This window comes from Mustela nivalis (assembly GCF_964662115.1).
Source record: "Mustela nivalis genome assembly, chromosome: 19".
Classification (NCBI taxonomy): Eukaryota; Metazoa; Chordata; class Mammalia; order Carnivora; family Mustelidae; genus Mustela; species Mustela nivalis.
This window is the reverse complement of record NC_139038.1, coordinates 21618431-21633446: the sequence shown is the minus strand read 5'-3', so window position 1 is coordinate 21633446 and position 15016 is coordinate 21618431. Positions and strand designations below refer to the sequence as shown.

The 15016-nt window shown below is 45.3% G+C and overlaps 1 protein-coding gene and 1 long non-coding RNA gene across 2 annotated transcripts in view; both read left to right on the top strand.

Annotated features, from left to right (window-relative positions):
- COG7 (component of oligomeric golgi complex 7) overlaps positions 1-15016 on the top strand; it is an 83092-nt gene that overhangs the window by 16690 nt on the left and 51386 nt on the right. Inside the window, exons 5-6 of the mRNA XM_082714678.1 lie at positions 11590-11672; positions 12409-12531. Coding sequence (XP_082570804.1) covers positions 11590-11672; positions 12409-12531 — 206 coding nt within the window. The remainder of the gene's footprint in view (positions 1-11589; positions 11673-12408; positions 12532-15016) is intronic.
- On the top strand, positions 12712-13850 carry LOC309854987. Its single transcript, XR_014306530.1, has 3 exons — positions 12712-12810; positions 12897-13043; positions 13172-13850. It is a non-coding gene; the product is annotated as an uncharacterized lncRNA (long non-coding RNA).

Here is a 15016-nt window from a genome sequence, read left to right as displayed (position 1 = left end):
AGAGTTTAGGCAGTTGGCTTGAGATATTTCTTTCTTTCTTTTTTTTTTTTTTTTTTAACCCAAACATTTACAGCTATAAATTAGCTCTTAGTGCTGCTTTTGCAGCATCCCACATATTTTGGTATATTGTGTTTTTATTTTCATTTGTCTCAAGATAATTCTTAATTTCCCTTATGGTATCTTCTTTGACCCATTGGTTGTTTAAGACTGTTGTTTAGGTTTTACATATTTGTGAATTTTCTCACTGTTTTTTCTTCTTTTGATTTCTAGTTTTATTTCATAATGATCGGAAAGGATATATGATTTCCGTCTTAGTTACGCTTGTTTTCTTTTTAAAGATTTTATTTATTTACTTATTTGTCAGAGAGAGAGAGAGCACAAGCAGGCAGAGTGGCAGGCAGAGGCAGAGAGAGAAACAGGCTCCCTGCTGAGCAAGGAGCCCGATGTGAGACTCGATCCCAGGACCCTGGGATCGTGACCTGAGCGAAAGGCAGCCACTTAACGAACTGAGTTACCCAGCTATCCCTCCACTTGTTTTCTGGCCTCAGTTGTGAGCTGTCCTAGAGAATGTTTCATGGGCACTTGAGAAAAATATGTATTCTGCTGTTGCTGGGTGGAGTGTTCTCTGTGTGTGTGTGTGTATTAGGTCTAATTGGTTTATGGTGGTGGTCAAGTCCTTGACTTCCTTATTATCCTCCCTCTGCTTGTTCTTGAAGTGCTCTCATGATGTACCTTCTGCACTCTCTGTTCCTTTTCTTTTCTCCCCTCCCTGTGCTACTTCTGCATAGGTCCTATTGTGGGGTTTTTTGTTTTTTTTTAGTTTGTTTTCGTTCTGCTTAGTCATACTTCTACGTGGCTGCTTTTTTCTGGGCTTGCTCTTAACTGGAAAATAACGTGCAGTCTCCTTAGAAGCCCATCCTTGTTTACCTGGGCTTTGTTGAGAGCTCTCGCCTTGCCCTTGAATTAAAAGCTCCATTCCGTGTTGTGCTCTTCAGCTGCCTAAAGAGAACGGCTTCAGTACCCACCTCCAGCCTTTCCCTTCCATGACTTACCCTCTTGTCAGTCATCTGTTTGGAGTGTTCTCTGCCTCTTTAGGATCCTAGGACTGGAGCTGGTTTGTGGAAAGTCACCATCTGGTAGCTTTGTCCCTCCCATTTTGTCACGAGTTTTTGCGGCTAGAGGCCCACAGAGCTCACGGATATGGTAGGGGTGCACCTCTGGCTACGTGGGGTTGGAGAAGAAGTTAGGAATGGAGGTGGGGAGGCGGTGGCTCCATGAATTTGAATGATTTTCCCTTCCTGCTGAAGGGGTTTGCTGCTAGAATCAGGTTTGGAGGATGCCCTCTGGGTCAGGATTATGGGCCTTGGTAGCGAGGGCAAGCTATGTTTGATTACCTTTGTTCAGATTTAAATCAGGCCCGATTCCAGACCCACTCTCTGCAGGCAGGATGGCTCTTTTTAGCCTCTTCTGGGCTGATGCGGAACTAAGCCTTCTCCGCTGGCCTGGACCAGACCCCCTCTTTGCTCCCTGTCTCCAACTTGTCCTGCCATGCTTAGCTGCTCCTGGTGACATTCCCAGGCTTCTGGAATCCCCACTCACCATGGGCCAAAGTGACTGAATATCTGACTTCTGATTCCTTTCTCCAACGTTCTGCAGTACACATATTTCCCCGGCTTCAGCACAGATGAAGTGGTTGTATTTTTCTCATGGTAGTGAATTTTGGTGAGCATCAGGAAGTTTCCCCACCCCACCCAAAGTAATGTGTTCTCTCATCAGATATCTTTCCTGGTAGGCCAAGTTGCTTTTTTATCTGATGGTTTTTATTTTTTAAAAGATTATTTATTTATTTATTTATTCAACAGAGAAAAGTTTTGCATTAGCACAAGCAGGGAGCAGCAGCAGAAAGAGAGGAAGCAGCAGGCTCCCTGCCGAGGAAGGGCCCGATGCAGGGCTTGATCCCAGGACCTGGGGATCATGACCTGAGCTGAAAGCAACACTTAACCGACTGAGCCACTCGGGCACCCCATCTGCCTTTTTTTTTTTTTTTTTAAGATTTTATTTATTTGACAGAGAGAGATAACAACTAGGCAGAGAGGCAGGCAGAGAGAGAAGGGGAAGCAGGCTCCCTGCTGAGCAGAGAGTGCAAAGTGGGGCTCGATCCCGGGACTCTGAGATCATGACCTGCACTAAAGGCAGAGGCTTAACCCACTGAGCCACTCAGGCACCCCATCCCTATCTGTTTTTAAAGGGAAATCTCTGGAAGTGCCTGGGTGGCTCAGTTGACTAAGCGTCTGACTCTTGTTCTCAGGGTCTGGGGTTCTGTTGACCTACTTAAAAAAATCAGGAGAGGAATCACTGCTAAGTTAGTACCTCCCCAACACCTTACCACTTCCCATCTCTGCTCAGAGTGACATTCTCCAACCTCATATGCCTATCTCTGTTTACACAACCAACCGGTAATTCAGTTATGTTGAAGCAAACTTTAAAAAAAAAATTTATTTAGGGACGCCTGGGTGGCTCAGTGGGTTAAAGCCTCTGCTTTCAGCTCAGGCCATGATCCCAGGGTCTCAGGGTCCTCTCTGCTCAGCAGGGAGCCTGCTTCCCTCCCTCTCTCTCTGCCTTCCTCTCTTCCTACTTGTAATTTCTCTCTCTGTCAAATAAGTAAATAAAATCTTTTAAAAATTTTTATTTATTTGACAGAGAGAGACACAACAAGAGAGGAAACACAAGCAGAGGGAGAGGGAGAAGCAGACCCCCCACCAAGCAGGATGCCCGATGTGGGGCTCAATCCCAGGATCCCAGGATCATGACCTGAGCCGAAGGCAGATGAAGCAGATTTCTTTTACTAAAGATTTTATTTATTTATTTGTCAAAGAGAAAGAGAGAAGGAGCACAAGCAGGGGGAATAGCAGGCAGAGGGAGAAGCAGGCTCCCCACTTAGCAAGGAGCCCAATGTGGGACTCGATCCCAGAACTCTGGATCACCACCTGAGCCAAAAGCGGTTGCTTAACTGACTAAGCCACCCAGGCGTCCCTGAAGCAACTTTTTATAGCAGTTTTATTTTTTATTTTTTTAAAAGATTTTATTTATTTATCAGAGAGAGAGAAGGGGAGGGAGCGAGCACAGGCAGACAGAATGGCAGGCAGAGGCAGAGGGAGAAGCAGGCTCCCCGCTGAGCAAGGAGCCCGATGTGGGACTCGATCCCAGGACGCTGGGATCATGACCTGAGCCGAAGGCAGCTGCTTAACCAACTGAGCCACCCAGGCGTCCCTTATAGCAGTTTTAAACATAGCAGGGAGATTCATTTGATCTAAGGGATCATGGGAAAATAATAAGCATTTTAGGGGCAAAAAGCCATCTTCCAACTCATGGACTCCTGCCCATCAAAGTGAGATCTACTATCAGATTTCCAAAGCTGGATTATCATCACAATAACTGCCCTCACAGATTTTTCTTCTCAGCAAGTATAAAAGGTTGGCTACCAGTTTGTGCAGTTAAAATTTTTCTTTCTTCTTTTCCTTCTGAGACGGTGGCATCTGAGTTTTGGCCAGAAGGGGGCAGACGAGTGCCATAGGTGGTGCTTTGGACGGCCTGTCCCAAGGCTGCCGCCCTGGCTTCTCAGCAGTGAGCCTGGAAGCGGGGGCTTCCGTTCAGTCCTTTCCTCTGCCCTTAGGAAAATATGTAAGAAACTACTTAATATCAATGCCAGAATTTGGCTCTTAGAGTCCATTGCTATGTGTGGAATGCTGATGTTTACCAAATTACTTATTATCCTCAAGCCACCAAATATGTGAACATCTAAGCTGTTGAGTTTGTTTGCTTTTGTATAATTCCTGTCTGGTGTAATTCCAAGTGGGCATTTCAAAAGGATAACTCCTTTTTAAATATTGTTTTAAAATACTGATTATGTGAGGAACAGCAGGGAATGCAAGGATGAATAAGATAAGGTTGCTGTCCTTCAGGGACTTTACAGCTTGGTTGAGGGTGAGGCCAGGAGAGAACAGGTGCACCAATAATTTTATTACAAGATGGAATGTGAAAGTTGCTTTAGCCATCCCTGGGATGAAGGGAAAAGATGATAGAAAATCAAGGAAGCTTTTCTGAAAGAACTAACATATGTGCAGAACTTTGAAAGAGCAATGAATTTTTAAAAATTTTTAATTGTTTCCTTTTTTAAAATATTTTATTTAAGATTTTATTTATTTGACAGAGAGAGACACAGCTAGAGAGGGAACACAAGCAGGGAGAGTGGGAGAGGGAGAATCAGGCTTTCCACCAAGCAGGGAATCCTTTGTGGGACTTGATCCCGGGACCCTGAGCTGAAGGCAGATACTTGATGACTGGGCCCCCCAGGTGCCCCTAAAGATTTTATTTGAGAGATAGAGAGTGAAAGACAGCACAAGCAGGGGGAGTGGCAGAGGGAGAGGGAGAAACAGGCTTCCCATTGAGCAGGGAGCCCAATGTGGGGCTCGATCCCAGGACCCTAGGATCATGAACTGAGCCAAAGGCAGATGCTTAACCTGCTGAGCCACCCAGGTGCCCCATTGTTTCAATTATAAAGGTAACACAGGTTGCTGAGAATGGGAAGATATATACAAATATAAAAAAGAAGATGATTTACCAATGAACTCAACGCCCAGATATAATTGTTAGTATTTCCTTTTAGTTTCTTCCTGTGAGTGTGTACCTACCTGTATCTTTTAAGGCAGGACTATCCATTGAATATATACAATTTTGTACCTTGTTTTTCTCCCCGTGAGCACCATGGGATGAGCATTTTCCCATGGGTGTAGGATTTTGATAGGTGGGGAGAACTGTTTCCAGCAGAGGGAACAACATACATATGAGTAGTGTAGGAATGGGAAGACTCGGGGGCAGTTGTGGGAATAACAGTGAAGCCTATTTCAGTGGCGTGGATGTTGGGAAATGGTCAGAGATGAGCCTGGACAGGAGAGCTAGGAGAGTGTAGCTGGCCTTGAACAGACTGAGGAGTTTCTATCTGGGGAAGAATTTCATAGCTGTTAGCAGTTTACTAGTAAGTCTGATGAGGGCTGATGGCCAAGTGGAAAGAGTGTGGACTTCGGAAATGGACAGACCAATTTTGGATCTGCTGCCTCCTTTTTTTTTTTATTTTAAGATTTTATTTATTTGAGAGAGAAGGAACAAGCGAAAGCATGAGCAGGGTGGTGAGGAGAGGCAGAAGTGGACTCCCCACTGAGCAGGGAGCCTGATGTGGGATTTGATCCCAGGACCCTGGGATCATGAGCTGAGCCAAAGGCAGATGCTTAATGACTGAGCCACCCAGGCGCCCCAACGGCTGCTGCCTGTTAGCAATAAGACCTCAATTTCCTTCTTAGAAAAGGGAGTATGGAATATACACACCCTATGATTCCTACTTTCCTGGTCTTAGGGGAGGCACTCTGTGAATGTTATTCCTTTCTTTTGGACCCCCATTCAAGATTTCATGGCTCTCACAGTAACCCAAAGGGAGTAAGTCCTAAGAGACCAGTCGGCAACTCATGAAGTTTCTATTTGGCTCAGCATATGGAGCTACACTACAAATTGGAATCCAGACCCACAAATGACTTCACTGGTTTCATTTTTCTATTTCTTAAATTCAGTTAAAATTTGTTCTCCTCACCAACAGTGTTGAAAAAAACTGGAGGTTGAAAAAACTGGAGGTTGTTGAAAAAACAGTGGCAGTCTTACTGGGGAAAAAAACAATTTTTCCCTCTACTGCTTCATTCCCCAATCCTGATCCCAGGAGAGCACTTCTAATTCTCAGAACTGTTTTCGCTGGCATTTCACTTTGTGTTTTTGGATAAGTGAATGTACTTACTTATTTTTATTTTTATTTTTTTATTTTATTTTTTTTTTAAAGATTTTATTTATTTACTTGACACAGGAAAGAGATCACAAGTAGGCAGAGACAGAAAGGAGGAGGAAGCAGGCTCTCCATGGAGCAGAAAGCCCAACATGGGGCTCCATCCCAGGACCCCAGGATCATGACCTGAGCCGAAGGCAGAGGCTTTAACCCACTGAGCCACCCAGGTGCCCCTACTTACTTATTTTTTTTTTTTTTTTAAGATTTTATTTATTTATTTGACAGAGAGAGATTACAAGTACGCAGAGAGAGAGAGGAGGAAGCAAGCTCTCTGCTGAGCAGAGAGCCCGATGCGGGACTCAATCCCAGGACCCTGAGATCATGACCTGAGCCGAAGGCAGCGGCTTAACCCACTGAGCCACCCAGGCACCCCCTACTTACTTATTTTTAAAGATTTATTCATTTCCAAGAGAGCACGTGCACATGTGTGCATGGTGTAGGGGGAGGGGGAGTAGCAGTGCAGAGGGGGAGAGAGACTCTCAAGCAGACTCCCCGCTGAGCACAGAGCCCAGCACAGGGCTCGAGTCCATGAACGCTGAGATCATGACCTAACCTGAAATCAAGAGTCAGGTGCTTAACTGACTGAGCCTCCCAGGTGCCCCTTTGCATCATACATTTATTATTTTACTTCTTTGTATATTAATTTTAGGCATTGTCTATTGACTTCCTATTGTTGTAGCTAAGGATTTCACTCTCATATCTCTCGTCTCTCCTTTTGCATTTGCCTCGTATATCATGGTTTTTAATTGAATTAGTAAATAATCTTTCTTTTATCACAAATTTATAAGCTTAGTGCATTTTTGCAGAATCAGGTCAGGTACTATGATTTTAATCTTTATCCTTAAATTTCTGGTTGCCTTTTTTTTTTTTTAAGATTTTATTTATTTATTTGACACACAGAGAAATCACAAGTAGGCAGAGAAGCAGACGGGGGGTTGGGGGGAAAGCAGGCTCCCCGCCAAGCAGAGAGACCGATGCGGGACTTGATCCCAGGATGCGGAGATCATGACCTGAGCTGAAGACAGAGGCTTAACCCACTGAGCCACCCAGGCACCCCTCTGGTTGCCTTTTTATTTCCTCTCTTTCCTGCTACCATCCATAGGCCTTCATTTTTTTCCAAAATGGGAGTAAGGGGTTCTGAGTTCCTTTCCCCTTCATCCCAGAGACTTTCCTTCTAGAAGTCGCTCCTCTTCTCTGAAGCAGACCAACAGAGCTCCTGGAATTTCTTTGCTGGATCTGAGATTTAAACTCTTGCATCTGTCATTTGTCATTTTGGATAGTTAACTTGAGTTAAATGATGCCTCAGGAACCCGACTGAGAGACAGTCTCGGTCCTTCTGGTTGTGTGATCTGGACGGGCTTATTTATTCTGATGCCAGTTTCTCCATCTTCTGGCCTCAGTAGGGTTGCACTGGGGTTGAAGTGAGATTCTGTAAATGGGAGATGCTTTGGAAGAAGTGTGAATGTAAGAGTGTGACAGAAGCTTCTAGATGGTGTGGTTTTTTTTATGTTGTTACCTACATTGTATATCGGAGGCCTTTGATATTAGCCTCACCTCTGTTTATTTTACTGATACATTCACATACTTTCTGATACAAGATGCTCTCTTTCCCCAGGAAGAATGAGTCTAGAGAGTGGTGCACGGGTGAAGGGAAGCCTTCCAGGGCAGAGTGGTGCTGACTGATGCAGTGGGGGAGATGTTTTAGGATGAGATTTCAGAGCATTTCTTCCCATATACTTATTTCACTTCATTGATAACTATGACAGATCTCCTATGTGCAGGGCACTGTGTGAGAAGTACTTCCATATGTCGAAATAAAATGTGAAATCATACTCAAAAGAAACGTAAGCGAAATTTCCCATTGGTGCTATATGTTTGTTAATATTACCTTGTTTATAATCTAAAATCAGTTGTTAATTTGAAATAAGAGTCCATTGGCCCTCTATGCCCTCTATGGCATAGAGACTAGAGGCCCCATCTTATTCACATGAGGCCTCTAGGAGTTTGGGATTCTTCCACGGCAAGTGACAGAAACCCAATTCACACTGGCCTATGTGAAAAAGAGAGAGACAGAGAGAGAAAGTCTGTTGCATACGGAACTGAGAAGTTCTGGAGTAGGTTTTGCTGAGCACAGACTGACAGACTGTGTTGTTATTAGGACCGTGTCTCTTGCCATTTCTTGGTTCTGTCTCTCTGTGTGCTGGTGTCAGTTACTTCCAGGTGCCCTCTTCAGGTGGTGGCCTGTACACTTCCAGGCTTCTGTCCTCACAGCTTAAGAAGAGAGCTCAGCATTAATCTTGATTGCATTGATTGGCAGGCTTTTGCCCTTTGAGTCACTTACTTCGTCAGGTGGATTTGAGGCTCTGGCTGGCCAACTCTGGATCCTGGAGTAGAGTCAGCTTCACTAGAAACACTTCAATGGAAAATGGTCAAAAGATACAGACTGCAGTTATAACAAGTACAGGGCTGTAACATACAGTATGATGATTGGAGTGAACCGTCCTATAGCAATCCTATGTATAACAATCCTATAACAACCCTGTAGGAGATACCAGGGCAGTTGTTAATAGAGTAAATCCTAGGAGTATTCATCACTAGAATAATTTTTCCCCTTTATTCTTTCCTTATTTCCTTTCTTTTTCCTATGTCTGTATGAGGAAATGGATGTTAGCTGAACCTGTTATCATTTCACAGTATGTGTCGATAAAACCAGCATGATGTATGCCTTAAAACTTACACAGTGATGTCATGTCAGTAAAACTAGAAACAAAACCAAAGTGTTCTTTCATAAAGACAATTGACGGGGCGCCTGGGTGGCTCAGTGGATTAAGCCTCTGCCTTCAGCTCAGGTCATGATCTCAGTGTCCTGGGATTGAGCCCTACATCAGGCTCTCTGCTCGGCGGGGAGCCTGCTTCCCCCTCTGTCTCTGCCTGCTTCTCTGCCTACTTGTGATCTCTCTCTCTGTCAAAATAAATAAAATCTTTAAAAAAAAAGACAATTGACATTTGCTCTTGGCTTTTTTAAGGATTTTATTTATTTATTTATTTAAAAGATTTTATTTATTTATTTGACAGAGAGAGATCACAAGTAGGCAGAGAGGCAGGCAGAGAGAGAGAGAGAGGAGGAAGCAGGCTCTCTGCTGAGCAGAGAGCCCGATGCGGGACTCGATCCCAGGACCCTGAGATCATGACCCGAGCTGAAGGCAGAGGCTTAACCCACTGAGCCACTCAGGTGCCCAGGATTTTATTTATTTTTAAGAAAGATTTTATTTATTTATTTGACAGAGATCACAAGTAGACAGAGAGGCAGAGAGAGAGGAGGAAGCAGGCTCCCGGCTGAGCAGAGAGCCCGATGCGGGGCTCAATCCCAGGAACCTGGGATCATGACCTGAGCCGAAGGCAGAGGCCTTAACCCACTGAGCCACCCAGGCGCCCCAAGATTTTATTTATTTATTTGATGGAGAGAGACACAGTGAGAGAGGGAACACAAGCAGGGGGAGTAGGACAAAGAAAAGCAGGCTTCCCGCAGGGTAGGGAGCCCGATGTGGGGCTCGATCCCAGGACCCTGAGATCACCACCCGAGCCGAAGGCAGATGCCTAATGACTGAGCCACCCAGCTGCCCCAACATCTGCTCTGTCTTATGTATGTGTAATTACTAGCAGCTGTAAGAAAGTGCTAATGGTGTTACTCGGTAATAAAACCTAAATTTTTTGCCTGGTAAGAAAAAAACTAAAAACACAAACAGAAAAATGGGAGAAGGGGAGGCAGGCCCATGGTCTCTCAGAGAACGCCTAGAGCTCTGTCAGCAGAAGGGCAGTGGGATATGTTTGCAAAACAACACGTCTGCCATCAGAACCCCACCCCCCGTACCCCCACGCAGCACCCAGCAGATGGCCCTTCACCAGGCAAGGGCTCAGCAGTGCCTTCTGCATGGAGTCGGTGCTATCGCAAGAGCCTAGAAGTGTTTTATGGTTGCCCAAGTGAGTTTCCCATTTTTTTCTTTCTCTTGTCTGAATCAGGAACTTCCCCCAGTGTTACATGTTTATGTTTAATTTAATGTACTAACCTTGAAAAACTCGAAATCCTCTGTAAGGGCTGAAGATTCACATGTCACCTTTAAGTTTTCCAATGCTTTGCTGTGTGGTCAAATTCTGTGTTATTCTGTTTATTATTTGTTTCAAGAAATAACAAGTTCTACTCTGGGGTGGAAACTTTTTTAAGATGTGATTATATTTTTGGACTAGTAACCTTGTAGCAGTTTCTGTCTAAAAGCATTCTTTGAATATACACCAAAATGTTGACAGTGTTTAATAGAGTGTGATAGGCAGTTTTTTCTTCTTGTTTTCCATTTTTTCTACCCCGAACATACTATTTATATTTCTGAAAAGCAATGCTATTTAAAACAGTCATTAATTTACCACATTTTAAAAAAAGATTTTATTTATTTATTTGACTGACAGAGATCACAAATAGGCAGAGAGGCAGGCAGGGATGGGGCAGGGGAAGCAGGCTCCCAGCTGAGCAGAAAGCCTGATGCAGGGCTCTCTCTATCCCAGGACCCTGAGATCATGACCTGAGCCAAAGGCAGAGACTTAACCCACTGAGCCACCCAGGTGCCCCAACTTACTACATTTTGTGTGTGTGTACCATATGCTGTGCTAATTTCTAGGAACAGTGAGACAAGACAGGAAAGGTCACAGCCTCATAGACCTTGTATTTCTGAGGATGAGAAAGATAACAAACTGTTATACAGGAACTAAATAGAAAAATACAGATTTTAATTAATTCTACAAAGGGAAAGATGTGATGGGGAATAAATAACAGGAGAAACCTAATTTAGGTTGGCTGATTGGGAAAGGCCTTCCTGATAAGGGAAGGGGAGAACCACACAGACAGCCAGAAGGATCATCCAAGACCTGGTAAGTGCAAAGGCCCTGGGGCAGAAAAGAGCATGATTTGTTTTCTGCAGCTGGCAGAAGGTCAGCTGTGTCAGTATTTCTTAGTTCATATACATATTAGATTGAATCCTATGAGATTGCTGCTTTTGTAGGGTCAAGTGGTTGAAGAGCAGTAGTTTTATATAGTTCCATCCATGTTGTGGTTGAGCAGTCCTGTCGTTGGCCTGCAAGTGACTGAAGCTCTCTGGGCTGCCCTTTCCTCCCCTGTAAAATGAGTTCGATTGATGGTTTTTCAAATGCCTTTCTGTCGCTGACATTTTATGATTTTAGTCTGGCCCAGGAGGAGGTGAGGCAGGTGAATTGCCTAAAGCAGAAAATCTAAGGAGGCTCTCGCTCTGCCCTTGCACAACCCTGAGCACGAGAGTCTCCTTCAGTTTTGCAGCCCAGGCTTAGCTCCTACCACCGACCCCGTCCCACCCCTGCCCCTGGCCCAGGCCTGATTCGAACTCATTTCCTGGTTCCCGTGGAACAATGACTTTGCTGATGTATAATCTAAGTTCCCTTGCTGAAGCCTACAGATGCGTTATCTAAACAAGCCAAGGCTTGTGGCATCTGAGTCACATATTCTGCCCTTATGCTTACTTTTCGTATCTGTATTCTCTGTGCGTGAGTTAATTCACTGTATAGGTAGACAGTTCAGAAGGCAAGCTTACATATGTCCACATTTAGCCGGAGGGATTCTTTCTCTGGTCTGCAGCAGGAAGCCTGGTTCCAATGTGGCCATGTTTGATGTTGTTCTTCTTTAGATCAGTGCCGAATGTTTGTGAAGGTGTTTACTGAAATCGACCGGATGCCCCAGCTGCTTGCCTACTACTACAAATGCCACAAGGTGAGGAGCTGGGGGTGCTTACAGTTGTGCAATGCTCCCATGCTGGGCTGCCGAGCTCCAGTTTGCAAGCTCCAAGGAGGAGACACTGGCCTCTGTGCGCTCTGGCTTTTTTCTTCTGATTCGCCAGTAGGGGGCGTTCTCGGTCCAACCCGTGGATTCATTTTCGCGGCGCTGGGAACACAAGCCCTCCCTTTCGGCCTCTTGTAGGTTAATAGCTGAATTTCACTTCCACACTGACAAGTTGTTTAAATTTTTTGCATTTTTGCCTTTCAAGGGAGAGTCCTGTCTTATGCCCTCAGGAAGCCTGAAGAATTTTTTTGTTTTCTGGAGTTGTTGACATGAGCTGAAAACCTGACCGCTTTCTGGGCTGACTGAATTCCTCCAGGTCCAGCGCTTGTGTGTTTTAAGCAGTGCTGTTGGCCGTGGGGCTCAAGGGCACACACACTCCCACCTTGAGGTCTTTTCTGGAGAGTGTAGCATGCCTGGTGGAAGGACCTTGGCAGGCTTTGGGGTGACGTGAAGAGAGCAGGGAGCACCCGGAGGGCAGCGGAGTCACTCGAGTTGTTGATCAGAGCTGGCACTGAAGTCTTGTTTCCCTCGCTTTTGTTTGCAGTGAATGGTCATCAGGGGGCACCCGCTCGCCCTGGGGAGTGGGCAGCTCGATGTGGCTTGCCTTGCTGGGGTGATAGGGCTATCCTGTTTCCTCAGTGAGGTCCCCTCTGTTCTGCCTCTGCAGGCGCAGCTCTTAGCGACCTGGCAAGAACTGTGCCAGAGTGACCTCCCGCTGGACCGGCAGCTCACAGGGTTCTATGATGCCTTGCTCGGGGCCTGGCACACGCAAATCCAGTGGGCAACACAGGTAACTGCTTGCGTGGGTCCTAGGGGATCGGTGCCTGCCCCGGGAGTGGTGTCTCCCCACTTTAATGGCTATTTGCTGCCCTCACCAAAGGAGTTAAAGATAAGCCTCGAAACCCAAGGCAGTAAAACCTTTAGGTCGCCTTAAGACTCTTGTTATCGTGCTTCTCTGTATCTTAAATAGAATCTAATGTGACAGCGTGGCATGGTGTTCAGCCAGGGAGCCTGTGGAATTCCTGAAGGCCATTATCTCCTGATCTAGAAGCAGGAGGCCCTTGGTCAGGTGCTGTTTGACCGAACAAGATTGTTTTTATCTTAACTTCAGGTAAAATGTACCTGGCCTAGAGTTAGTTTCCCTTATTCACACAGAACACCCAGAGGCGGAGGAAGACGGCCGTTTGAAAGGCGCCCTCTGACGTAGGGGACCGATGAGGCAGAGGAACTTCACTGCCAGGGGACACTTGGCGTCATTGATTTTCCCAGAGCCTCTCGGCATGGCATTTTCCGCCTTCCGGGGTATGAACCACTGTTCCTTTGTCTTGATGCCTCCAGGTGCCCCAGATCCTCTTTCCTTCGTTGAGGGCAGAAGAAGCTGTGACTCACTGGGCCTGTGTGGCTTGGTTTTTTTGTCTTTTTGCTTTCAGAGTGAGTTGTGCGCTCGGCCTACAGTGTGCATCTGTCTCTGTCTCCCATTGGAATGAGCTCAGCTGTAGCTGGAAAGAACCCGCCAGACAGGGTTGTGTCTCTCCCGCTGGTTAAAGCACTCTGCTCCAACTCCTGTCGCTTTCCCCTGGAGCCAGCAGAACTCAGTTAGGTCACAGTAACACAAGACCCAGCCTCCTGTAGTCCTTCCTCGGCGTTGATGTGAACGTCGCTTCTCAGTGACCCTGTCGATGCCCACTCATTTCTGTGCCCTTGCGTCTTCTGCTGTCTCTCATGTGGGGAGGATAAAACGAGTTCACGGCCGCATGTGCAAATGCCCTTCATCATCTCCGAAAAAGGATTTAGACTTTTCAGACTTTTGTTCAGGCCTCATTCTAAATTTTGTAAGGTGTGAGTTTGGGCTAGTCTATACTTTTTGTCCGTGGCCCATTTCCTTTTCAGGAGGTAAGCATGATAAGAAGCCGTCATCTCCTGAGGCTTAGTACAATGCAAAAGAAAACAGAAGACACCACAGTAAATGTGTCCCCTTCTGATTTACCCCCCAGTATTTTAATATGAAAAACTTTCGACATATGAAAGCGTTGAAAGGATTGTGTAGTGAACGCCCATATATCCACTTCGTGCACTCTGCAATGGATATTTCACTCTGTTTGCTTTATTATAAACCTATCCTTCTCTCCATGTATCTGTCCATTCATTAGTCTTATTTTTTAATTGACTTCAAGGAACTTATAAACATCACTTCTGGACATGCATGTCAGTGACTAGAGTTCAGTGTTGATTTCCCTTATTCTTTTGAGATAAAATTGTGAACTGTGGTGATCCTAAGTATGCCAGTTGATTTATTTTTGACAAATTCTATGTACCCTAATCTCTGTTAAGATGTAGAGAACATTTACCGGCACTCTAGAAATTTCTCTTACTCCTTCCTGGTCGGTCTTCATACCAGTACCCCTGAAGGCAACCACTGTTCTGGTTTTTTCCCACCGTAAAGTAGTAGCCTGCTACTGAATTTTCTGTAGATGGAACTGTATGGTATGTGTTCTCTCCGTAAGGCCTCTTCGATTCAGCATGTTTGTGGAATTTATTCCTATTGCGTGAATCAGTACTTTGTTCCTTTTTATTGCTAAATACTGATCCGTAGCATGACTAGACCACAGTTTGTTTATTCATACTTACATTGAGGAACACTTGGGATGGTTTCAGTTTGGGGTTATTACGAATGAAGCTGCTACTGAGCATTGTTCTCTAAGTCTATTTGTGGATTCACATGTTCATATCTCTTGGGTAAATACCTAGGAGTGGAATAGCTGGGTCATCAGGCGGGTATACGTTTAGAGTTATAAGAAACTGCCAGACATTTTCCCAAAGTGGTTGTACTTTTTATACTCCCACAACAAGGATGCGAGAGTCCTGATTGCCCCACATCTTTGCCAATGGTAGGTGATGTCAGTCTTTCTTAAGTTAGCCATTCTGGTGGGTGTGTTGTAGTATCTCAGTGTGGTTTTAATTTGTACTTTCCTGATGACTAAGGCTGGTGAGCACCTTCTCAGTGTACTTGTATCTTCCTTTGTGAGGTGTCTGTTCAGATCTTCTGGCCATTACAGAAAATTGGTTTATGTGCCTTTTTCTTATTGAGTTGTAGAAGTTCTTTCTATAGTTCGGATAAAAGTCCTTTGCCAGGGACACCTGGGTGGCTCAGTGGGTTAAGCTGCTGCCTTTGGCTCGGGTCATGATGCCAGGGTCCTGGGATTGAGTCCCACATCAGGCTCCTTGCTTGACAGGGGGCCTGCTTCTCTCTCTGCCTCTGCCTGCTTGTGTGATCT